The following is a 24,049-nucleotide window of genomic DNA, read 5'->3' as shown; positions in this document are numbered from 1 at the left end:
GTCGTATTTAAATTAATAATAAATTAATTTAAATAATGTTTGAATAATTAATTAAGTAAATAAGACTTACCAAATTAATTTGGAATATTGGGAATAAAGGAAAAAAGTGTTTTCGGTGGAAACTGGATGAACTCGGTGAGATGAAGATTTGAATATGGTTGATGAATTCGGTGTATGAATTCGGTTGAATGGGATGAAGATGTAGGCAGAACACTCTTGAAGAATGAGTGAAAATTTGGCAAGAGTTCGGTGACAAAAGTGGGAAATGAATTGAGAAATCGGCCTAACACACATATATATAGGGGAGTGTTAGGCCTTATTGGGCCTCAATTGGGGTGTGTTCGGTCTTATATGACCGAATTCCTCATGAATTCGGTCCTAATGTCCACAATTTGGAGTGTGTTCGGTTTCTAAGTCAAAAAGCAAAAGAGAATTCGGCTTTAGGTCAAAGGAAGTAAGGAATTCGGTTTTGGCACTTTAACCTTTAAGGGAATTCAGTTTTGGATTGGATTTGGATTCCAAAAACCGAATTCTAAACATATATATTATAATTTCCTTTAAATGTTAAGCTTAACCCCCTTAACTTGCACTGGTGTACATTTGATTTGTTTTAGGCTTTTACATGTTTTCAAGGGTATAGCTTTCATTTAACTTTCTTGAAATAAAACCATAATTATACTAAGATATAATATGATTTAAGCTAAGTATTAAACTTAAATATGAATAGATGTAACTCTTTGTTTGATCTAGTGTAGGCTTTGATTGAACTAGTGTGAATTTCATTGACTTTTATTGACTCGAAAGAACGGGTTGTCACAAGTGCATTTCGGGCAATAAAAGAAATGTTGCACAAGATCACTCATCCATCGTAAATTACTAAATTCTACTTACTTCATTAATATTGTTATACAAATGTTTTTGATGAATATGTTACATGTTTTATTTTATATAAAATCTGTTTATTTTAAAATTGTACAATTTTTGATTATTTTGTTTATTTTACACTTATCATCATTGAACTCTGAGATCATTATTGAAACGCTTTCAAGAACATAATTACATACATTTGATATTTTACGTTGTACAAATAAATATTTTGAAAAACTAACGTACAACAAACATGTTCTTAATTTGTACAAGCGTAGAAATAATGCGCTTTTTGGAGTTATTGTTAAAAAAAACCATGGGTAACTATAGAACGTTAGTTTGTTCCGTAATGTGGTAGGGAATTTTTTTGACATCGGTGGTATACCATTTTCGTGTACAATTTTAGCATCTTCCTTATGCAGACTCATTGTTGCTGAATGTGATAATAGAGACGAATATCCAAAAAAGTTTTTATTTGTTTGTAAACCAAGGACTTTAGATTGCAAATCGTTACCGTTTCAAATCTTTAAATACGTTGCGGTAAGGTTGCTATGATAGTTATGAGTTCGAAGCCATTACATTTCAAGATCATGCGATTATCATACACACAGTCATCGTAAGACTTTATCTGTATTATATTTTAGGTATATTATTTTAGTTTATTTTATTACTGATAATTTATTTTCTTTGTAGTGATCTGCTTAAGGATTTGGTGGACTATGATTACTTACACCTAAGGCCATATGGTATGGAGGCTTCATCACACGTAGGTATCCTATGTGGAAATGATTTCCACTAGTGAACACCACCCCAAAGCATAGTCGGTGTGTTGTGGAGTGGTGGCTACCACAGAAGATCACCAAAGCCTTTGTGTCTATCTCTCTCTTCCTTTTTTCTCCTCTATTTTCTTCATTGGTTCTTCACTAATTCTTCACTAGTGAACACCATCCCCAAAGGTATAGTGGGTTTGTTGTGAAAAGGGCATTTGATGATATGAAATTGTTTGCACACGTATATGTGTTATAAGGATACCAGATAGCCTAATAAATTCATTTTAATCCATTAATGCATCCAATTCGTTTTAACATAAAAAGTTGTCTGAGAGATCCTTTAAAGATTATAGATATTTATCGATTTCATATATATCTTCTACTTTATTGCCATAATTTTCTTTTTATAATTATTATGTATTATCTATATCCATTCATATAATTTTTTATACGTTCTCTGCGTTTAACGCGACTTATAATCTAGTAAATTATTATTTTACAAACTTAAACTTTAATCAAATTTATTAAAATCTAATGAAAAGCCTACATATATAAGTCTTGCTTTGTTGATACACATGAGTCTGTATACCTTCACCGTATTTCTTCAGCTCCTTCGACTTCTGGTCTTTATACAAAAGTTTTCATTATTTGTTCTTCACAATCGTGCAATCAACGTGGAATCAATACCAAATAGTTCCGTCTTTAGAGGTACAGATTTTTTGATTTCATTACCCCTTTCAAACTTCGTCAAAAGATTCGTTGCTTTCAAGGGGATAGATTGCTTCCTGATGTTCATTAGCGTACACGATTCGTCCATTGATGTTTTCCTCCATTTTATACCAATTTTTTTCTAAAGTTTTTTGTTCGTCGATAAACGTGGGATTAATTTCAGCTGATTCCTCGTTTCGCCGATTCAACGACCGACTTCATCTCGTGGATTTTTGAGCTGTTTTTCGTTGTTTGTTTATTCATTCCCCACTTCCTTCATTAGTATTGTAGGATTCACAATCTGAAATTATCTATTATTACCCCCAAATCTGATATTCATCTGACATCCGAATCAAAGGTACTTGTTCTGAGCCGCACTCTTGATTTGTTTCCTTTGTTTTCAAAAGTTTAGCTCATAAATTGCTGCATTTGCTTTAATCCATTTTTTCAACAAACTCTATTGAAACCCTCATTATTTCCACCATTCTAGTAACGAACTAATTCTGTTTCAAATTGAGGTTCTCCTTTAGCAATCGCTTGAATGTTAATTCAGATATGCCCGACCTATCTATGACTTGTTTTATGAAGCTTCAAGGGCAATGAAGAGAAAGTTATCTCAATGTTTTTTTTGTTTTATGTTTTTTGTGCTAGTAAATGTTAGGAATATATAGGGTGTATCGATTTGCTTAGTGAAAGTGATTATTACAGAATTAGAATCTACTAACAAGATAATCAATCGACTCAAATCTGCTTCACCAGCTCTGATTAGATAATGAGAGTGGGAATCACAAACTTTCACCCCAACATTCAAAACTGATTACTGTTATAATGTACATTCAAACACCCCCAAATTCTCAATCTAGGGTAATAAGTTGATTGTTATCGACAAATATATGAACATAACTTCAGTTTATAAAGCTGTTTTCTAGTATTTCATCTCCTTTTTCTTTTTTTTACTTTTAGATGGAATCCAAGCTGGATTGTGATGCAGATCATAGTCATGATCCAAACGAAGGTTCCATGGTCAAGATAGAAGAGAATGGAAGGCGTCCAGGGGTATATATCTACAGACAAGATGTTGTAAAGAGCAAAACTGATGGAAAGACAGGTGTAGTGACAGAAGTTGCAGGTGATTCTGATTCAGATAGCAGTAGTGATGATGAAGATGAAGATGAAGACAATGAAGTGGTGGGCCCCAAAGAAGATTTACATGAAAACATCACTGGAAATAATACTGATAATGATGATGATGAAGAAGAAGAAGAAGAAGAAGAAGAAGAAGAAGAAGAAGAAGAAAACACCCCACTTCCAGCAGACCATGTTAGGGTTCTATGGATGGATGAGTCAGAGTCAATCCATAGTCAAAATGATGTGATAGTCATTGACAGAGGTTTTTTACATGGAGATTATGTTGCTTCTGCTTCTGATCCAACTGGGCAAGTGGGTGTTGTTATCGATGTCAATATATCCGTTGACTTGTCAACCATTGATGGGTGTGTCATAAATGATGTCTCTTCAAAGAATCTGAAACGTGTAAGGGATTTTCAAGTGGGCGATTATGTAATTTTTGGCCCATGGTTAGGCAGAATCGATGATGTTCTTGATAATGTAACAGTCATGTTTGATGATGGATCAGTTTGTAAAGTTATGAAAGCTGATCCTTTAAGGTTAAAACCCGTTGGCAAGAATCTTCTAGAAGATGCACATTACCCGTATTACCCTGGTCAAAGAGTCAAAGCGAGTTCTTCATCTGTTTTCAAGAATTCAAGATGGGTGTCTGGGTTATGGAAAGCTTCAAGATTGGAAGGAACTGTAACAAATGTGACAGCTGGATCCGTTTTTGTTTATTGGATCGCATCCGCGGGTTATGGCCCGGATTCTTCAATTACACCTTCTGAAGAACAAAACCCTAAAAACTTAAAGTTATTGGCATGTTTTTCACATGCAAATTGGGAACTTGGTGATTGGTGTCTTCTTCCATCACCAAAAGACTCTGTAAAAGGTAGATTACAAGGTCAAGAGAAGTCCGAGAGTGATTCCGAAGTGCAAGAAAACACCGGAATCGGAATCACCAATTCCAATCCTTCTACTGAATCTAGTTCTTGTAGTGGTTCATTGCCTGTTTCAAAAGGTTCGAGTTCTGGGACTCATGAATCTTGGCCTTTACATAGGAAAAAGGTAAGAAAAGTTATGGTGAAGAGGGATAAAAGGTGTAAGAAAAAAGAGGAAAATTACGAAAAAGCCCTTCAAATTGTGAACACGAAGACACGAGTTGATGTACTTTGGCAAGACGGGAGTACAAAACACGGATTGGATTCCACTTCTTTGATCCCAATTGAAAACCCTGGAGATCATGAATTTGTTTCTGAACAATATGTTGTGGAAAAACCTAGTGATGGGAATGATGATGATGATCATGATCATGATGATGAAGTTAGTCGTGTTGGAGTTGTTAAAAGTGTGAATGCAAAAGAAAGAACTGCATGTGTAAGGTGGTTGAAATTGGTTGCAAGAGCAGAAGATTTTAAGGAATTTGATAAAGAGGAAGTTGTGAGTGTGTATGAGCTTGAAGGGCATCAAGATTATGATTATTGTTATGGGGATGTGGTTGTGAGGTTACCATCTGCTGACGTGGCAGGGTTGACCGATGGGAGTGAGGTCAAAGGAGATTTTTCGGATCTTTCTTGGGTTGGAAATATTACAGGGCTTAGAAATGGTGATATTGAAGTTACTTGGGCTGATGGGATGGTTTCAATGGTATGTTGAATCATATTTCTTGTAAAAAGACATGAATGCCCTTCTTGTTTTTTTCATTGATATGATGTTTGGTGATATCAGGTGGGCCCACAAGCAATATATGTAGTAGGGCGTGATGATGATGATGACTCAGCTGGTGGTGGAAGTGAAGTAGGTGATGATGCAGCAAGTTGGGAAACAATGGAGGGTGGAGATAATGATATGGAAAATCTTCAAAAGGCACTAGAGGTTCATTTCTATTTCTATTTCTATTTATAAATTATAATTCTTTTCATGTCATTCATGATTTTATATGTTATAATAAACAAATAAACCGATTTAAATTTTAAACTGTTTTTTGTTAAGGATCTTGGGATGCAAAATGGATCAGAGATGAGTGTTGATACAGATGAGCAAACAGCTGAAAGCATTCAGACAAATGGTGCACTTTCTATACCCTTAGCTGCCCTTGGATTCATGACAAGGTTAGCAAGTGGAATTTTTTCTAGGGGTCAAAGAAACATTACAGATAATTCAGGGGGTGATAATGTAACATTACATAGGGAAGATAAAAATGATGATGTGTCTAGTTCACGAAAATCCAGCGCTACTGATAATACTCTTGAAAGATTGGCTTCTGGTAGTGAGGAACATGAACATGAACATGCTGACGTGGAGGAAAAGTTTTCATTAGATTCGCCAGCTCAGCGATTAAATATTGATGATTCTGGTAAATCAAGTGAGGGGGGGAATGGAAATTCGAGCTTTAAAGGATTTGATATTGTTAAAGATCCTCTTGATCATTATTATCTTGGTGTCAATGGACAGGTGAGTTTAATGGAAATGTTCATTTTATTGAAATGAAAAAAAGACATAATTACACAAATGGTCCCTGTGCTTTACAGAAAGTCACAGGTTCGGTCCCTAACTTTTTTTTTTCTGATACAGATGGTCGTTGTGGTTTTAAATTATTGTGTGTTCGGTTCTTGACCCATGTGGCCATGTGAAATGACTTTTATACCCTTTTTAATATCTTTTAGTTTTTTTTTGTTTTACTTATTTACAATGTTCTTTTTTAACTAAAGTTAGTGAAAGTTATAAAAAAAATATTAAAAGGGGTATAAAAGTCATTTTAGATTAGTCAGGGGCCGACAATGCAAGAAATTGAAACCACATGGACCATCTTTATCAAAAAAAAAGCTAGGGACTAAACCTTGACTTTTTGTAAACCATAGGGACTATTTATGTAATTTTGTCAAAAAAAGAAAATTGTTTGTTTTGCTTGATGGAATGGAATTGGTCATTCTTCCATTTTGTTATTTTTTTTTTAACCCCGTCATAGAATATAATAAAAAGTATAATTAATCTTTAATTACGTAAATCTTTTTGGAAAAAAATCATTATTTATAATGAAGTACAATTTTATTTATTAAAAATTACTAAAAAACATTATTGTTGTTACAACTTATTTGGGTTCTAAATTTACCCTTAGTTTATTTTTTATTTGTAGATAGAAGTTCTTTAACTATAATTAAATACCATTTTGAATATCCTAAACCCTAAAACCTATACATTACATTTACATATATTTGCAGAATATCACCGGAAGAAAATGGCTGAAGAAAGTCCAACAAGATTGGAATATCCTTCAAAACAACTTACCAAGTAATTTCCAAATTTGCCCCTTCAGTTTTCCGCCCCAATAAATACAAAAAACCACTAATATAGCCTGAAATAATCATTATTTTTATTTTTTATTTTTTCTAAACAGATGGAATTTATGTCCGATGTTATGAAAATAGAATGGATTTATTGAGAGCTGTAGTAGTTGGAGCATATGGAACACCTTATCAAGATGGCCTCTTCTTTTTTGACTTTCATCTCCCCCCTGAATACCCCGATGTTCCTCCGGTAACCAACCTTCTGCTGTCAACTGTCAACTGTTTACTGTCTACTGATGTATTGTTTTTTTTGGACTTAAAATAATGAATGATGTACAGTCAGCATATTATCATTCGGGAGGATGGAGAATAAATCCTAATTTATACGAGGAAGGAAAAGTGTGTCTTAGCTTGTTAAATACATGGAGTGGAAAAGGCAATGAAGTTTGGGATCATAAATCTTCCAGCATTCTTCAAGTTCTGGTTTCACTACAAGGCCTTGTGCTTAATTCCAAACCCTATTTCAATGAAGCTGGATATGATAAACAAGTTGGGACTCCAGAAGGAGAGAAGAATTCTTTGTCATATAATGAGAATACCTTCTTATTGAACTGCAAAACAATCATGTATCTCATCAGAAGACCCCCAAAGGTACACGCTACACCCTACTTTTCTAATTAAGACTAAATTCACAGTTTTAATTATTCTGTTTTACTTTTTTTTTTGGTAGGATTTTGAAGAGCTTGTGAGGGAGCATTTTAGAGAGCGTGGGTATTATATTCTAAAGGCGTGTGATGCGTATATGAAAGGCTATTTAATTGGCTCTCTTTCTGAAGATGCCTCTGTATGTGAAACCAGTATTCCGGATGCTAATTCTGTTGGGTTCAAGCTCATGTTAGCAAAAATTGTGCCAAAGCTTTTGTTAGCCCTCAATCAAATCGGAGCTAATTGTCAAGAGTTCAACCATTTACAAGACTCGTAATGTCTTTTTTTTTTTTACCCTAAAAAAGTGGGATCCGATTAAATGCAATGTATTTGGAAAGGAATATTGTACATTTAGAGGGGTTTTATGGGAAAATTTGAAAAATCGGATATCCTGATTTCTCAAGCTAACTAACCACGATTGGGGTGTGTTTTTGGGATTGGTTTGTTGGATATGTTATTGAGAGAATTTGATGGCCATTTTTTTGTTTTTTTTTTTTAATACTTTTGTTGGTGGAATTGCAACCATATTTGATTCAAGATGAGTGGAAAAGTTATTTGAACGCATGTTATATGCAACTTTGAAACAATTTTGATTTTGGATTCTTTGAGATATAGTGTGTTGTGTAATCATGCGTTTGACCAATTTTGACACAGTAGATTTCATGTTTGTGGTTTTCTTTTATACTTCATATCTTGCTCTTCACCAGTTTGAAGATATGAAGATCAGAAAGAAGGAACTAAAACTGATGTTGGAATTAAGGATAATCGGTAAAAATATTCTTTGTTTTTGTGATTTTTTATTTTTATTTTGTAATTATTTAGATATCGGATAAAAAAAAACAAACAGTGAGGCATTTAATGGGGATATATTAATATTGAATATTGAAAATATTATCTTTATGATTCATGTATAAAACAAACAACTTGGTTTTAATCTCCAAATACAGATGCAATGTTCATTGATTAAGTAGATAAAAGTAATGAAAGACAAAGTATTGCTCAAATTTATACATTTTGATATTCAATATACTTGTACCCTGATGCTAATTTTTTACCTTATAGATTAATTGTTTATTTTTCACTTAATGTTCTTAATGAAAACTACACCTAATCCGATATATTATATATGAACATTTTATAAATTTGGCAATCATTTATTTCTTTTTCCATTTTCTCAAGTATGCATACGCATATTTGTTATATCATATGAGTATATAGTCCAAAATCCATATATCTAATATAATATTCCAATAACTGTATAACTAGTTTTAGTAAATAATATAAAGAAACAATTAAATATAATCTTGTTGGTGTCATCAGTATGAGTGTGGCAACTGAAAACCGGTTACTACCAATTTATCAGCAAACATCTTCCCTGTCTTTGGCATAATATGCCAGTGTAAGGTCAAGTTAATATCCCTTCCTCGAAGGTTGCTTCCCTAAATTAAAAAAAAAAACAAAAATATATTACTATCAAGACATTGTACTTTGAAAAATATATCCAATTATAGCATATTGTACTTTCAACTTTTTTTCTTATTTATACTTTGAAAAACCTATCATGTGAAAAATGCATTGTATTTTTTGATGGCATTGTTGTAATATGAAGAAATAAAAGTAGTTGATTACCTGATCAATGAACCTGTACTTATTCTTAACTTTTGTAGAGAATTTTGCATCTTCTTTTAATTGTATGATTCCATCCCACAATGACACCTGTAAATCAGGAAAAAGACATAATTGCCCTTATCATCATCACTGAAAATCACCATGTTTTATCTAAACCAATGTGTACAATATTAAAGAAGATTCTCTTGCCTGATTCATGGCATTTTTTGGAGTTCCATATTCAGCAGCTAAAAACACAAACACCTGAGAATCAGATAAGAAAAAGGTCAACTGTCAACATGGCATTCTTCTTGCAGACATGTTAGTTTATTCTTCACTTCAATGTACGTTTAGAGCCACGGAATGAGAGAGACTTTGTTTATCAGTAGGAAGAGTGAAAGAAGGTAAGAGAATGAGAAACAATAATAGTTAATAAATTGCAAGCAACCTGCTTGGTATTCCATGTAAACAATGATTGTAGGTCTGCAGATATGCTTAGTGTCATGCCAATCTGCATAAACAGAAGATATATTGTTGTTAATTAAACTAAACTTAAAAACCCTAAAAAAATCGAGATGATAAGTAATTTGATCTCCCCAAGTTGCATCGAGAAAATGGAATCCGATTAGTCGATTACAAACACCTCATAGATATTAGATCGTAGTTCTTCAGCACAAAAACATCATCAATTTTCCAAAAGGAAAATCGACGGTTCAATTCTTTCAAAATCAATAAACCCTAAAATTCAACAGAGCAACTACTTTTTCCATTTTTTTAGGCAAAAACATGAAGAATTAATTACCTCGTCGTCTCCGTTGGGTCTATTCTGGAATCGATTTACATTCAAAACCTAAAAATCGATAACTCGAAGTTGATTAGTCGACAATTGCCGATAATGATCTAGTGAAAACAGCAATTGATGGGGGGAGAAAGAGAAACCTGAACATGTGCAGTTGGGGAAGGGGAGTTGAAATTGTCTGAAAAAGAGGCCATGGCAGCCATTAGAGCTAGAATCGTAAGGGAAAATGTTAGCAGAGCATTGGCTCTGTAACCGAAGGAATGCATCTTTGATCTCCCTCTCTGCTGCTGTTACTGCAGTGGAGTTTAGCAGGGAACGGAACAAAAGAAAGGGAGGTGCGTTAACAATTTACCATGGGATAATTCACATAAAAACCCTTAATTTTTTTAAGAGTAAATCGTAAAATTGGTCCATATGGTTTATCAAAAAATATAGTTTCGAGCTATTTCTTTTTGGGAAAATGACATATATGTTCTATTATGTTTTTAGGGTTTACCCATTTAGCCCCTTAACTTATTTTATGGCTTAATAAGGGAACAAATTACACTTTGTCGGGTCGATTAAGTCCTTATTTCAATTGTGAAGGGGTCAGCCGGTCATTTTTAGTCCACCTCCTTCTACTAACACCACATCAGATGCTGACTGTGACTTCCGTGTAATGTCATGTCATTAATTAGTCGCTTCCTTCTTACTGTCGGTATATGCTTTATAAAAAAGCCCTTTTACCTCCACTGTTCAACACTTCATCGATAAACCATTTCTTGTGATCTGCTTCTGAATCCTCAAACATGGAACCTGTATTCTTACAAGTAGATGTCCACTTCCAAGGAATGTTCGACAGAAACCCCATACGCTACATCGGTGGAATTACTCAGAGGTTTTCGGACATCGATTTCGCAACCATGGACAAGGAAGGGTGTGTTGCGTTCATTGAAAGGTTCACTGGGGAAAAGTGTGAGAAGCTATATTACTGCCAACCTGATATTGATTTTCCAAAAGGTTTGACTTTAATTAGCAATGACCTGGATTATTTCGACTTTATAGCAATTGCATATGAATGTGGTGTTATACTCCCTATGTATGTAGACCATTTTGGGAATAGTAACATGCAAGAATGGTTGGATGAACACAAATACGAGGTTGTTGGTAACATAAAGGAAAAGGTACTTGATGGTGTAGGGCTGGTTAAGGAAGTTGCAACAGGGCATCGGGATGTGGGTGACATTGACGATGAGGAAGAGAATGACGATGAGGATGACGACGAGGATGAGGATGCCGATGATGATGAGGATGACTATCAGAAGCCTCATTTTTTCATAAAGGATAATGGGATTCAGGTAGACATTAGTGAGAATTCAGGTGTAGGTGAGTCTTTCGAAGAAGACATGGGTGACAATGAAGATGTTTATCCCGAATTGCCATATTTTCAATGATAAGCTCAATTGGAAGGAGCAGGAACCTGTGTTAGGTATGAGGTTTGAGAGTCCTAAGCAATTGAAACACATGCTTTGTAACTATGTTGTCGCGAATGGTTATCAATTATGTTTTGTTAAGAATGATACTAGACGATTACTTGCCAAATGTTGTGATGGAAAATGTACGTTTAGACTTTGGGGTTCTTGGATGACTGATGATAAGTCTTTCCAGATAAAGTTTCTTATTGGTGAGCATGATTGTGCAAAGAATTTCAAATTCGGATCAATTGTGACTTATAAATGGATAGGGACCCACTTTAAGCACCAATTTTATAACAATCAAAAGATGAGCGTCTGATTGCTTAGAGAGGAGGTAAAAACCACTTTTGGGATTAATGTGAGTATGAGTCAGTGTAGGAGAGCCAATAAGTATGCATTGAGTCTAGCTGAAGGCACAGTAGCTGAAAATTATGCATGAATATGGTCATATGGTGAAGAGATTAGAAGATCAAATCCTGGATCCATAGTTAAAATTTGTGTTGATGCAATGCATGATGGTAAGAATTATTTCAGCAAGATATACATATGTTTTGCTTCAGTAAAAGAGGGATGGAGGGGAGGATGTAGGAGGATCATCAACCTGGATGGTTGTTTTTTGAAAAGTTTTTACCAAGGGGAGTTACTTTGTGTTGTGGGTAGAGATGCTAACAATGGAATATTCCCGATTGCTTGGGCGGTTGTTTGTGTGGAAAACAAGGCGAACTGGAAATGGTTCATAGAAACTCTTTCAGAAGATTTGCAATGTTGGAATGACGGACAAGGTTTGGTTCTAATGTCGGATCAACATAATGTATGATTTATAACTATTTCATGTTCTAAAATTAGTAATTGCTATTCTTTCAAACATTAATGTGACTTATGTAGGGTTTGATTGAGGCAGTAAAAGAAGTATTTCCAGCAGTCGAACATAGGCAGTGTGCTAGACATATCTATGCGAATTTTAGAAAGAGATTTAGTGGAGCCCAGTTTGAAAATTTGTTTTTTGAAAGCGAGCAAGGCAACAACTGAAGCACATTTTAATGTATTTATGAAAGAGATTGAAAAGTTAAATCCGGAAGCAGTTGTGCATCTTATGGATAGAGATCCAAAGACTTGGTCTTTGGCTTTTTTAAGAATTCATAATTCTTGTGAGTCAGTAGAGAATGGTTTGTCAGAGAGTTTTAATAGTGTGCTTTTGGATACCCGGAAGAAACCAATCATAAGCATGTTAGAGGACATTCGTATATATGTTGCAAAGGATGGTGACTATGAAACTAACCGGACAAGGATGGAATCGTTATTCTGTTTGTCCAAATATCAGAATACGGTTCAATATGATACAGACTGAGCAAAGATTTGTACATTTATCCAATAACATCCATACCTTATTGTTCACATCTCATGATATTTTTGGTTTTCATCTATGTAGGCATTGACATGTCATATCTTGTGGGGGGATGAAGTTTGAGGCAAGGAAAATGGACGAGGCTTATATTTGTTCATGTTGAAAAAAAAGAATGCAGTTGCAGGCTATGGCAACTTAATGGATATGGCTGCGTACATTCAGTTGCCACCTTAGCTTACTTAAATATCACACCTGATGGTCCATATGTAGATCCAATGTACTTGGCTGCATTCTTCCATAATACTTACAAACAACCAATCCATGGGATGAATGGAAAAATATGTGGCATTCTACTGACTTGATACCTCATTTGGCTCCATTGAAAAGACGTATGCCAGGCAGGCCAACCATAAAGAGAAGAAGGGATGCTTCTGAACGGATTGGAAAACACACCATTTCAAAGGCAGGGAAGAAGGTTTCTTATAGCATATGCAAATAGAAAGGTCACAACAAGGCTATTTGTAGTAAAGTTGTAGGGACATCCAAACAAAATGGGGCAAAGAAACAAAAAAATTATACCTACGCAGGAGTCTGTAAACGTTACCAAAGGGGTTAGGGATGATGAGGTAATGGTTAATGCTAGTGATGCATTAGAGAGGACTGGTAAGGAAGAGCAAATGGTGGGAGTCAATGGACGGGAGGAAGGGGTGAAGGTCAATGCTCATGTTCATCAAGTTCAACATGTTAAACCACCTAACAAACAGAAGAAGTCGGAAAGAATCATTAAAATGAAGCTTGCTAAAAATGTGGGAGGTGAAGGTAGCAGTCATGCAACGGCCATGGAGTTGGATTAAATAATTGTTTGGTATTTGTAGTGAATGTGTGTTGAAATAAACAAATGATCTATGTTATGTTCTTTTATGGTATGCTATGTTGTTTTATTGTATGGTATGTTGTTATTGTTGGGTTTTGAGTACTATAACACTCCTATGGTGCACATACAACCCTAATAGCTCTGGATCTATGTTTTCTCTAGTTATACATGCAACAAAATTTCCAAAGCCTGAAGCCTACAACTAGTATACAATTTGACATATAAATCATAAAAGTAAGTTAGAAGATTACCTCTTTGTTGTAGCTAGTAGGAATTGGTCTTTCAAGAGCCTAGCACCTCAAGTGTGATGCCTCAAATGGAATTATAACAAACCAAGAACAATAGGAGGACTTGAGAGAGAGGTTGGAGACTCCAAATTGTTTTTGGCTTCTAGGAACACACAAGTACACGATTTTGGCTTAGAAGGGTTACTTTTATAGTGTGGGCTTCCTAAGGTTTAACTTGTAAACCCTAGTGTGAGTACAAGATCGATGCACAGGGACAAGGTTTGAAAACTCAAACCTTGAGTGAATGCTTAAGATCAATGTCTGCTTACTAAAAGATGTTCAAGTCAAGGTTGGAAAGACCATTCAAGTCTTAGATAATATGTTCAACAAATGATCAAGTCATTAAATGAAGAATAATAGTAAATGATCAAGGTAAAGCTAATAAATGAAGAACAAGAAGAATGTTTTGAATATGCTTAGAGTAAATGCCAAAAGTGAGTGAAAGATCCGTAGTTGACTTGTATTGAATGCTCCTATAAATAGGAATGAATGTTACAACGAATTAACCCAAGTGTTTACATAGGACCGAACAAAAGAGATAAATCTGACATTCTGATTGTCCAAATACAACTATAGACTAAGTCCTATGAAACGTTACATCAACAACAAGACAAATTTAATAAATGCATAAAAGACAAAACATAGATGTTCCGGATCAATATACATTTCAGACATGAGGGATAGCTCCGGAATGCCTTCATTCTTCTCATCTTTTTACTTGGTCCGGACAGGTTCCGGACCACTCTTCACTTCGGAAATTACACCCTTCGGAGTAGGACTTAGGATTGCTAGAGGTTCACTTTCAGGTTCCAACAATCTCCCCCTAAGTGAACTTACCAATCCAGCAAGCTTAGTTCATTTCTTCCTTGATGAAGGTGTAGGCTCTGAACAACCATTCTCACACCGCAATGTACCACGCCAGTTGACTTACAAACTTTGCCTTGACCTGTTCCGGAGCATCAGACTTGGACGCCCGGGATATGAACTTCTTCAGAGCTTTGGTCGGAACTAGGTGTTTGTCAAGGACTCGGAAGAAGTTCCTTCTTGTTTGTTCTTCTGGTGGTGTAGACAAACCCTAGAACCGGTTCTTCAATGGGACCATCTGCAAGAATTTCAGCTTCCGGAAGAACGAAGTCGATCTTGGCAACGAATTGTTCCGTTCCGTAGAGGTGTGCAAGCTCGTAGTCACATCGGCAGAACTCAGCAACATAATCTTTTAGAAAGCTCAGAGTTGCGTGGTAAGCACCCATACTGATGTCATCCTTATGATTTTACCTGAAGTAAGCAGCTAAGGTGAGGATGTCGTTCAGATTCATGGAAGGAAAATCCGCATCAGTAACGGTCCGGGGAGCTGGCTTGTTCCGGAGGAGGTGAAAACAGAATAAGGGACAGTTCAACTCAAATTTCACCAATATTTTTCTTCCGAAGCCCTGAACTTTGGTGATCCTCTTCCTTTTCCACACTTCCTTGAAGGGTTGAGCGTTCTTAGCATAGAAGGTTTTGATCATTTCTCGCTCTGTCCGGATGATCACTTCCGGATTGTCAGTTGGGTGAAGAGAAGCAAATTTGGTGTAGAATTTGCTGTAAAGAGAGAGAGGAAGATCCAGCTGATCGACGTCATTGGAGGGAAGTTCGTAGTAGAGGCATGAAACGATTTACTGAGGCTTGAGAATGACTTCACGGCAGAGAGGAGAGATGCCACACATCGGATCAGGATTGTCTTTTAGAGCTTGGATCCGGATGCTGTCCTCTAGTGCCTAATTTATTTCCTCCTGAGACCATCCATGTTTTTGCTTGAGAGGAGGTCCGGAATGAAAGGCTTGTTGTTCGGCAGTCATTGGTTTCTTCCCTTTGTCTCTTTGAAGTGCAGTTATGACAAGCTTCAAGTTCTCATCAATCGTGAATTCCGGAGTGAGAATTGGAAGTGGTTCTTCCGGAATATCATCAGGGATCCGGAGGGGAGAGCCCTGGTCGATTGGAGCGATTTTTGGTTCCGGAATGGGAGGTTGTACTGAAGGAGTGGCTCGGAAGGCTTGAGCGGTCAAGAATGATTTTGCCTTAGCCATTTTGACAGCCATCTCAAAAGCGTCCGGAAGAGAGGATGGCCAGGAGACTGCGGACCATATCCTCTTTTGTTCTTCAGTCATTTCCTTCAGAGTGGTCAAATTGGGAGCTTGAAGAACAAGAATTCCTTTAGGATCTTTATCCGGAACATAATCATCTTCATCTTCACTTTCTTCTCCTTCAGTGATCCCTAGAATTCTGGAGACGATTTGAACGTCTTCTTCTTCGGAATCCAGATCTTCATCCTGGAGTGCAAATTCCGAGGCGGGTTTCCATGGTTTGATTGGGCTTTCTCCCTCTCTTGCATTGGTGGACTTCGGAACCGGTGCAAGCTACAGAGTCTCTTTCAGATCATCGAATTTGGAGAAGACTTTCTGAAGGCCTGTGGTAAGTTGAAGAGTGAGAGTATCGTAGGCTTCGGCAGTGGGGGCTTGATCAGAGAGGTGTTTGAACGTGCTGCTGAGGATAAAAATCATCTCATCAAACTTCCGGTTCAGAACATCAACAATGTTCCAAATTGAGCGAAGAAGTTTGATGAGGACTTGTTGAATAATCATGTTCATCTCATCCTTCTTCCGGATCTCCTGCTCCAGCCTTTGAATCTGCTTCTCATGACGAACATGGGTCTGCTTAATTAGGTCGTTGGTAGCAGACACCAGGTCATCATGAATCTTGAGAATGGAAGTGATGGTGTTGAGATAATGATCCACCAAAATGTCATATTTGGTGTCAACTTCCTCGATTGTGTGCTTGAGCCGGAGGGAGATCAGCTGATCCAGTTGAGCTTCCCGTTCCGCAACAGATGGTCCAGACTGCTGGGACAGTGACTGAAGAATGACATCAAGTTTGGAATCAAGTCCGGAGACTTTTTGATCCAATTTTGTTTCGAGCTCTATTACGGATGCCTCCATGGATGACACTTTCTTCATGGTGTCAGAGACATTGGTGCGGATATCAAGGAGAGCGAAGGGGTCAACGTAGTCACCAACAGAGGATTCCGAATCGGAATCAGAGTGTTGTGGAGGAGGTTGATGTGAGGAAGGATTGGTGGAAGGACCCGGTTTTGTTGCATCATCATCTTCTTGAAGTTTAGAGTTTGAACCTCCGTCCGGAGTGGTTGTGGATGAGGATCAGAAGTCATAAGCAGACTTGGATACAGATGCCTTTGATTGATAATTAATTGAAGTCATGAGATGTGCGTCCGGAATGGTTTTTGCGTCTTCATCCAACATGATTTCTTCAGAGATCTCTTCTTCCGGATCGGTATGGAAGATGCTTTGGTGAGTTGTGATGGGAGGCAGTTCCGAAGTGAGCTCATTTACAGCATCGGCGTCAGTGGGAGGAACATAGGGCAAGTTGCTTTGGATGGCCCTGTTCCTCATGGAAATAAGTGTGTATTCCACTTGAGCTCGAGTGAGATCCGGACGTTTGGATGCTGCCCTGTTGACAAAATCTTCCCATTGGGGATCGTTAACACCTGGTCGTCCTGTACGCCTTCCGGGTATCAGACCAGTTGAGGCTTCCGGAGTCGGAGAGAGTGCTCCATCTCCGGAAAGCTTGGTGTCCGGAACAGTGGTTCCGGAGTGTGTGCGTGTTGAAGAAACAATAGGAATATCAAAAGTGACTCGTGGGTGTGTTCCAGGGGGCTGCAAGGAACTATGTTCAACACCGGCATCATCCTTTTGGGAGGGTGAGGGTGGATTATGTGGAGACTCCCCATGAGTGTGTGCGTGTGCTTTTAAAACATCGAGGGGTACCTCGGATGAGTGGGTAGGTGGGGTGTGCGGACGGACAGAATAAGCCAGAATGTCATGGGTGCCTACCTGTTGAGAGGGGGCACTGACTTTGGCTTTCTTTTTGGTCTTAGGCTTTGTGGGAGAAGCCTTTCTCTTGGCTGGTTTCTTGATCTTGGGTCCGGACGTGGTAGGCTTGGCCTCTTCCGAAATAGGCTCAACAGAGACAGGGGCAGGTTGTGTTAGGTCAAACACAACCGAAGTATCTAGATGTTGTTTAAGGTAAATAGAATCGGAAGGAATAAGGGCCAACATGTGGTCTGGAAGTCGTCTGACCGGACCAAATGAGGATTGGTCCGGAATCCTATAAGCCTTTACAAGTTTAAAAGTGACACATACCTTCGGAGGAATGGTGTTGACCGGAAGCGGTTCCGAAAGCTCCTTGAATAATTGTTGGAGCGTCAGTGCCTAGAACCTAGGGCTTGAATTTTCATTGGGCTTCCTCTTGGTAGCAAACTTGCAGAAGTCTTGCCACAAGACTTCCGGAAGATCAACAGCATTCTCGTGTCCGGAGAAGATGCTGAAGATGACATTGAGCCAGTCATTTCTTAAGGTGTCCGTTCCTCCATGCTTTCCAGACAGCCCTCTGAGGATGAGGTGCATGAGTACGGTCCATAGTCCGGACACAACATACTTCTTGAAATCTTTGGCTTTGTAGTCTTGGGTGTACCCGATGTAGTTAAGGAACGTCTGAAACTCTTCAGTCGTTGGTTTAACCACTTTGAAACCCCTTGGATTTACTTTGACACCAATCGCCTTGAGGAAGGTCGATTTGTAGATGGGAACGATTCTATCTCCAATGATTGTGGTTTCGAGAGCACCATCAATGAATCTGATACTGGAGAAGGCACGATGAAGGTGATGAAGTGGCAGTGGAGGTTCCAGGATTTTGGTGAGGGGAATTGCGATGGGATGATTTGCTATGAACTCGATCATTACCCTTATCGATTTATCATAGTCCAGTGGGTTGAGAGAAAACAATTGGGTAGTGTCTCTCAGGAATGGTTCTTGATCGACAGAGGAGGAGGAACCTTTTGAGCCTTTGGAAGATTTCTTCTTTGCAAGCGACTTCTTTGGAACTGGTGCAGTTTATGTGGGTTCTTATGAAGACGCCATTGTTGCAGGTTATGAGTTCTTGAAGAACACGAAGAACAGTTGAGAGAATTTGGGAGATTGGGGGTTTTGAGAGCGTAAAGAGGTAATGATGAGGATCCGAAAACGAAATGGGTCGCATTTAATGTTTAGGAATGTTGATTTGACCGGGGAGGTGAAAGGTAAGGTGATTTGTGGCTAAAAATGGAGAACTCAACAGGCGATTCGATGACTATTTTTATGGGGGTGTGCAATCGTGTCACGCAAATCGAGGAGGATAGGATAAGGATCTTCCTAGAGAGTAACCATTGAGAAAAAACATTTCACCTTATTGCCCTTTGGTATTTCGGATGAGCTTTTCCGGACAGAGTATGATCCGGAGGGTAAAGAGTTGTGTTCCGGAACATACTTGTTTTGAAAAGAGGTCCGGAATGCGAAGATAATCCGGAGTGAGTTGTGATTCAGGAGCAAAAATTCAGTTTGTTTGAAAATTCCGGGGTAAATTTGAAAATGGTTCCGGAACATAATTGTGAAAGCCTTCCGGAGTGAGATTTAAGGATTCCGGAGCAAAATTTGTGAAACATTCCGGGTTGAAATTTAAGAAACCTTCCGGAGCAAATTTTGAAATTCCGGAGCAAGTTTTGAAATTTCGGAGCGCTTAATGTAATACCTTCTCCGGAGTGGAATTCTGGATGCTATAATGAAGTATATTCCGAGATGATGATTCGAGCACTATGACAATGTGGACTTAAAATAGCAAACAATCAGGATGAACTGTACAGCTTAAAAACTCAAGTGAAGGTCAGAAACAAAGATAAGTAAAACGATCCTAAGTATTTCGAGAGAAAGTAGTTCCGAGATGAAAGGATTTTTGAGATCGGAACTAGATTTCTTTCAAATACATCTATCAAAAAGAACAAGTCTCTTGAAAGAACCGAGGATCCGGTATCATCATACCCATCTTGTTGAGAAAACCATTGAATTTGGTTTCGTCTAATGCCTTGGTAAAGACATCAGCAATCTCATCGTCAGATGGAACAAAAATGAGTTCAATGTTACCATTAAGTACATGATCTTTTATGAAATGGTACCTTATATCGATGTGCTTGGTCATTGAGTGCTGAATTGGATTGTGAGAAATCGCAATGGCACTTTGAGAGTCATAATATATAGGAATACGTTGAAAGCGGTAACCATAATCCAAGAGTTGAGATTTCATCCACAAAACCTGAGATGTACAGCTGGCAGCAGCAATGTATTCAACTTCGGCTGTAGAGAGTGCAATGCAGTTCTGTTTCTTGGATGACCAACTGACCAAACGACCACCTAAGAATTGACAGCCACCTGAAGTGCTTTTTCTATCGAGTTGAAGACCGCCATAGTTTGAATCTGAGTATGCTTGAAGTAGGAAGCTCTCATTTGCTGGATACCATATTCCGAGGCTCTTTGTACCTTTAAGGTATCGGAATATTTGTTTCACAGCCAAAAGATGAGACATCTTTGGGTTGACTTGAAATCTGGCACATAGAGATGTTGAAAACATGATATCCGAACGACTTGCTGCGAGATAGAGTAATGATCCAATCATTCCGCGATACTTCTTTTCATCAACAGGAACACCAGAAGGGTCGGCAAAGATCTTGTGTCCGAAGCCCATTGGTACCTTGGCGGAGGCACAGGTGTCCATTAAGTATTTCTTAAGGAGTTCCAAAATATACTTCTCTTGGTGAATGAAGATTCCTCGGTTAGTCTGTTTGACTTGGAGGCCAAGAAAGAAGCTTAACTCCCGATTCATGCTCATTTGGAATCGACTGATCATAAGTTTAGCAAAGTCAGCAACCATAGATGAATCCGTAGATCCAAAAATGATGTCGTCCACATAAATTTGTACCAGCATGAGATGCTTTCCATTTAATCTTCGGAATAGAGTGGGATCTAGAATTCCTCTTTGAAAACCGGAGAGTTTGAGAAAATCAGTAAGGGTCTCGTATCATGCGCGAAGAGCTTGTTTGAGGCCATAGACTGCCTTTCGGAGTTTATAGCAGTGATTCGGAAATGCAAGATTGATGAATCCGGGAGACTGTTGAAGATATACTTCGGTGTCAAGTTCAACATTAAGAAAAGCACTTTTAACATCCATTTGGTAAACTTTGAAGCCTTAGTGAGCAGCATAAGCAAGGAAGATTATGATAGCTTCAAGTCGTGCAACAGGAGCAAAGGTCTCGTCGTAGTTGAGCCCTTCAATTTGAGTAAAACATTTGGCCACCAGTCTTGCCTTATTTCGGATGATAACTCCTGCATCGTCTAGCTTGTTGCGAAATACCCATCTCGTACCGACAATGGGATGATTCTGAGGAGGAGGCACGAGAGTCCAGACTTCATTTCGGTCAAATTCTGCCAGTTCTTCTTGCATGGCTGTAATCCAATCAACATGCTCCAATGCTTCCTTGATGGATTTGGGTTCAACCAGGGATATGAATGCTGAAAAATGACATTCATTTTGGATGTTTGTAGAAGAGTGAGTCTGTACACCAACATTAGGGTTACCGATTACTTGGTTCAGAAGATGATCCTTGGTCCAAACATGTAATCGTGGGAGTTCTTGTGCAGCCGTCGATCCTATATCAACAGTGAAATTGATTTGCCCCCCCTGAATGATTTGAATATTGGGATGATGCTCCCCCTGAACTTCTGAACCAGAGAGGTTGACATCATCATCAGATGGGAACTCAAAGAAATTTTCATTTTCATCAATGTTGAGAGGATTGGAGTCATCGAAATCAGCAGCTGCATCTTGGAAGCCATCTACATTTGATTCAAGAGAGGGATTGGCATTATTCTTCCCCTCAACCTGAGAAGGTTGAAATGGTTCGAAATCAAATAGAGGGAGACTTGGGATCGAACCGGAGATATTTTGTGAGACTGGAGCTTCCAAAGGAGGAATTGGAATGAGAGTTGGTCTTGATCGAGATTCCGAATCAAGAGCGGTTTCGGAAGGACCAAAGAGAGTTTCAAAGTCAACTTCAAAAATTGTTTGAGGGTTCGGACATCCTGGCGGAGGAGCATCGGACTCCATAATGTGAGTTGTAACGTGAGTGGGGCCAGAATTCCGAACGAAGTTGTCATCGAAAGTAATGTCAAAGCTTTCTTCGAGAACACGAGTTCTACGGTTAAGAACTCTGTAAGCTTTCGATTTGGTAGAGTACCCAAGGAAGATGGCTTCATCAGCTTTAGGTTGGAACTTGGTAAGCTAATCACGGTTGTTCTTGATGAAACATCTGCATCCGAAAACATGCAAAAACGAGATTGTATGCTTCCGACCATTCATTGCTTCGTACGGTGTCATGTTGAGGCGTCGATTGATGATACTCTGATTTTGAGTGAAACAAGCAGTGGATACAGCTTCAGCCCAAAGATAGAGTGGTAGATTTGCGAAGTTCAGCATGGATCGAGCAGCTTCAACAAGAGTTCTATTGCGTCTTTCGACTACGCCGTTTTGTTGTGGAGTATAGGGAGCTGAGAAGTTGTGGTCGATTCCTTTTTCTGTGAGAAACTTCTCAATGGTGGAATTAACGAATTCCGATCCATTATCACTTCGGATTCTCCTAACCGGGAGTTTGATAAGAACTTCTATTCCTTTGATAAAATTGATGAGCTCAGAGACTGTTTCGGATTTCAGCCTTAGGAAGAAGACCAAGTGAACCTTGTAAAATCATCAGCAATCACAAGAATGTAGACTTTCTACAGTGGATGGTCCACAAAGATCAATGTGAAGAAGCTCCAATGGTTCCGAAATGGACTTTTCGATGATAATAGGATGACCCTTCTTCGATTGCTTACCACACTCACAAGCAGCACATAAATGATCATTTTCAAATTTGAGAAGAGGTAAACCTCTCACCATTTCGCCTGATACAAGATCATTCATGTACCGAAAGTTCAGATGAGCGAGCCTTCGGTTCCATAACCAACTGACGTCAGGAACAACTTTGGAGAGAAGGCAGAGTTGCGGTTTTCCAATAATCATGTTGATGTCAAGCGGGTACATGTTCTTGTTGCGAAGCGACTTTATTAAGCATTCTTTCCGGTCTTCAGTCATTACATAGCTGTACTTTTTGCACAATTCCACACGACGATTTGAATCAGTGAGCTGAGCAACACTTATCAAATTATGTTTCAAATCAACTACATAAGCCACATGTGAAATAGAGAAGTTTCCATTGGTGAGAGTCCCATAACCACGAATTTGAGAGTTGGATTTGTTGCCATATGTCACGTAACCAACATTTGGAGAAAGCTTTAAATCTCGCAGAAACTCTTTCTGCCCCGTCATGTGCATGGAGCAAGCATTATCAATATACCATATTGTTTCTTGCTCTGAAGCACAAACTGCCTGCAAAATTAGCGAGTAATGGAGTTTTTAGGCTCCGAATTAGATTTTGGGATGTATGCACGGGCTTTGGACTTTGATTGTGACTTAGGAACAACTTTGTGTTTCTGAGTGGTATTCTTTGAGATCTTTGGAAACAGACAGAAGACTAATGTCTTTTCATCTATCCAGTAGTTATATTCAATGACTTGAGGGTTCCGAATTGACTTCTTCGGACCTTTGACATCCGGAGGGTTGGTAACTTTTGCCACCTCCGGAATTGGTGTTTCATTAACAGGAGTTTTGACTTTCCACACAAGATTTCTCTTTAAAGATTTTGAAATAGTTGTTTTCTTTGCACTTATGGATTTGTTTGATGACACATTGTTTTTTGACAATTTGGGTTTAAAAATTGTGCCATCAGATTTTGCAATAAAAACAGATGAAACAGTTCGAGTTTCCGGTGAAGTATTTCAGATGGTTTTGGCAGTGACATGAGCTTGAGACTGAGTAGAGCTAATGAATTTCTTAGGTTCTACATGAGCAAGAGGTTCGGAAGGTCTTTTGAGGATCCTAGTAGGGACAAAGGAGTTTTGACTATGAGTTGGTGCCTTAGAATTCCGGGATGAACTTGATTTAGAGTTGGCAAGGAACCTGGAATTTTGTCTAGTCTTAACTTCCTTTTTGTGAGCATTTCGAGCTTCTATTTTGGGATCTACAATATCCTTCCTATTCAACATTGTTTTTCTCTTAGGATGAGGTGAGGATTTTGAGGTTTGTCCTTCGGATGGATTCCTAAACTCAGGAGTAATGGGAACCAATTTAGCTTTTGAAACTACTAAGGAATCCGATTCGCATGAATCAGAGGACACACAGCTTGAGACTTTAACTGTATCATCTAAGGATGCCTATACAAA

At 38.2% G+C, this 24,049-nt stretch overlaps 2 protein-coding genes across 4 annotated transcripts; one reads left to right on the top strand and one right to left on the bottom strand.

The window, feature by feature from the left end:
* The first annotated feature begins 2,207 nt into the window (after positions 1–2,207).
* UBC23 (ubiquitin-conjugating enzyme 23) lies at positions 2,208–8,034 on the top strand. 3 transcript variants are annotated; one of them, XM_079048043.1, is made up of 9 exons: positions 2,208–2,345; positions 3,309–5,102; positions 5,184–5,330; positions 5,448–5,566; positions 5,645–5,909; positions 6,677–6,746; positions 6,853–6,992; positions 7,082–7,393; positions 7,473–8,034. In XM_079048043.1, exons 2-9 carry the CDS (start codon positions 3,309–3,311, stop codon positions 7,722–7,724), a joined length of 3,099 nt encoding a protein of 1,032 aa, XP_078904169.1. In that variant the 5' UTR covers positions 2,208–2,345; the 3' UTR covers positions 7,725–8,034. The 3 variants fall into 3 exon arrangements, with proteins under 3 accessions (XP_078904169.1, XP_078904167.1, XP_078904168.1); XM_079048041.1 differs by having other exon boundaries at positions 5,448–5,909; XM_079048042.1 differs by lacking the exon at positions 2,208–2,345 and adding an exon at positions 2,356–2,703 and having other exon boundaries at positions 5,448–5,909.
* Positions 8,035–8,640: 606 nt separating this feature from the next.
* On the bottom strand, positions 8,641–10,201 carry LOC145115658 (signal peptidase complex subunit 3B-like). Its single transcript, XM_079052005.1, has 6 exons — positions 9,995–10,201; positions 9,858–9,905; positions 9,504–9,566; positions 9,266–9,319; positions 9,077–9,163; positions 8,641–8,886 (listed from the first exon to the last, which is right to left on the bottom strand). Exons 1-6 carry the CDS (start codon positions 10,118–10,120, stop codon positions 8,764–8,766), a joined length of 501 nt encoding a protein of 166 aa, XP_078908131.1. The 5' UTR covers positions 10,121–10,201; the 3' UTR covers positions 8,641–8,763.
* Between the last annotated feature and the right edge of the window lie 13,848 nt (positions 10,202–24,049).

The sequence above is a fragment of the Lactuca virosa genome, chromosome 5 (genome assembly GCF_052849685.1).
Source record: "Lactuca virosa cultivar CGN04683 chromosome 5, Lactuca_virosa_CGN04683_v6, whole genome shotgun sequence".
NCBI classification, from domain to species: Eukaryota; Viridiplantae; Streptophyta; class Magnoliopsida; order Asterales; family Asteraceae; genus Lactuca; species Lactuca virosa.
This window is presented reverse-complemented; position numbering and strand designations above follow the sequence as displayed.

Excerpts from the sequence above, each read along its gene's own strand:
- LOC145115658 (XM_079052005.1), bottom strand. The coding sequence starts at position 10,120 with ATGCATTCCTTCGGTTACAGAGCCAATGCTCTGCTAACATTTTCCCTT. Across the intron at positions 9,164-9,265 it reads CAAAAAATGCCATGAATCAG|GTGTCATTGTGGGATGGAAT; the intron begins GCAAGAGAATCT and ends CCTGATTTACAG. Across the intron at positions 8,887-9,076 it reads AGTACAGGTTCATTGATCAG|GGAAGCAACCTTCGAGGAAG; the intron begins GTAATCAACTAC and ends TTTTTAATTTAG.
- UBC23 (XM_079048041.1), top strand. The coding sequence starts at position 3,309 with ATGGAATCCAAGCTGGATTGTGATGCAGATCATAGTCATGATCCAAAC. Across the intron at positions 5,103-5,183 it reads CTGATGGGATGGTTTCAATG|GTGGGCCCACAAGCAATATA; the intron begins GTATGTTGAATC and ends TGGTGATATCAG. Across the intron at positions 5,910-6,676 it reads ATCTTGGTGTCAATGGACAG|AATATCACCGGAAGAAAATG; the intron begins GTGAGTTTAATG and ends ATATATTTGCAG.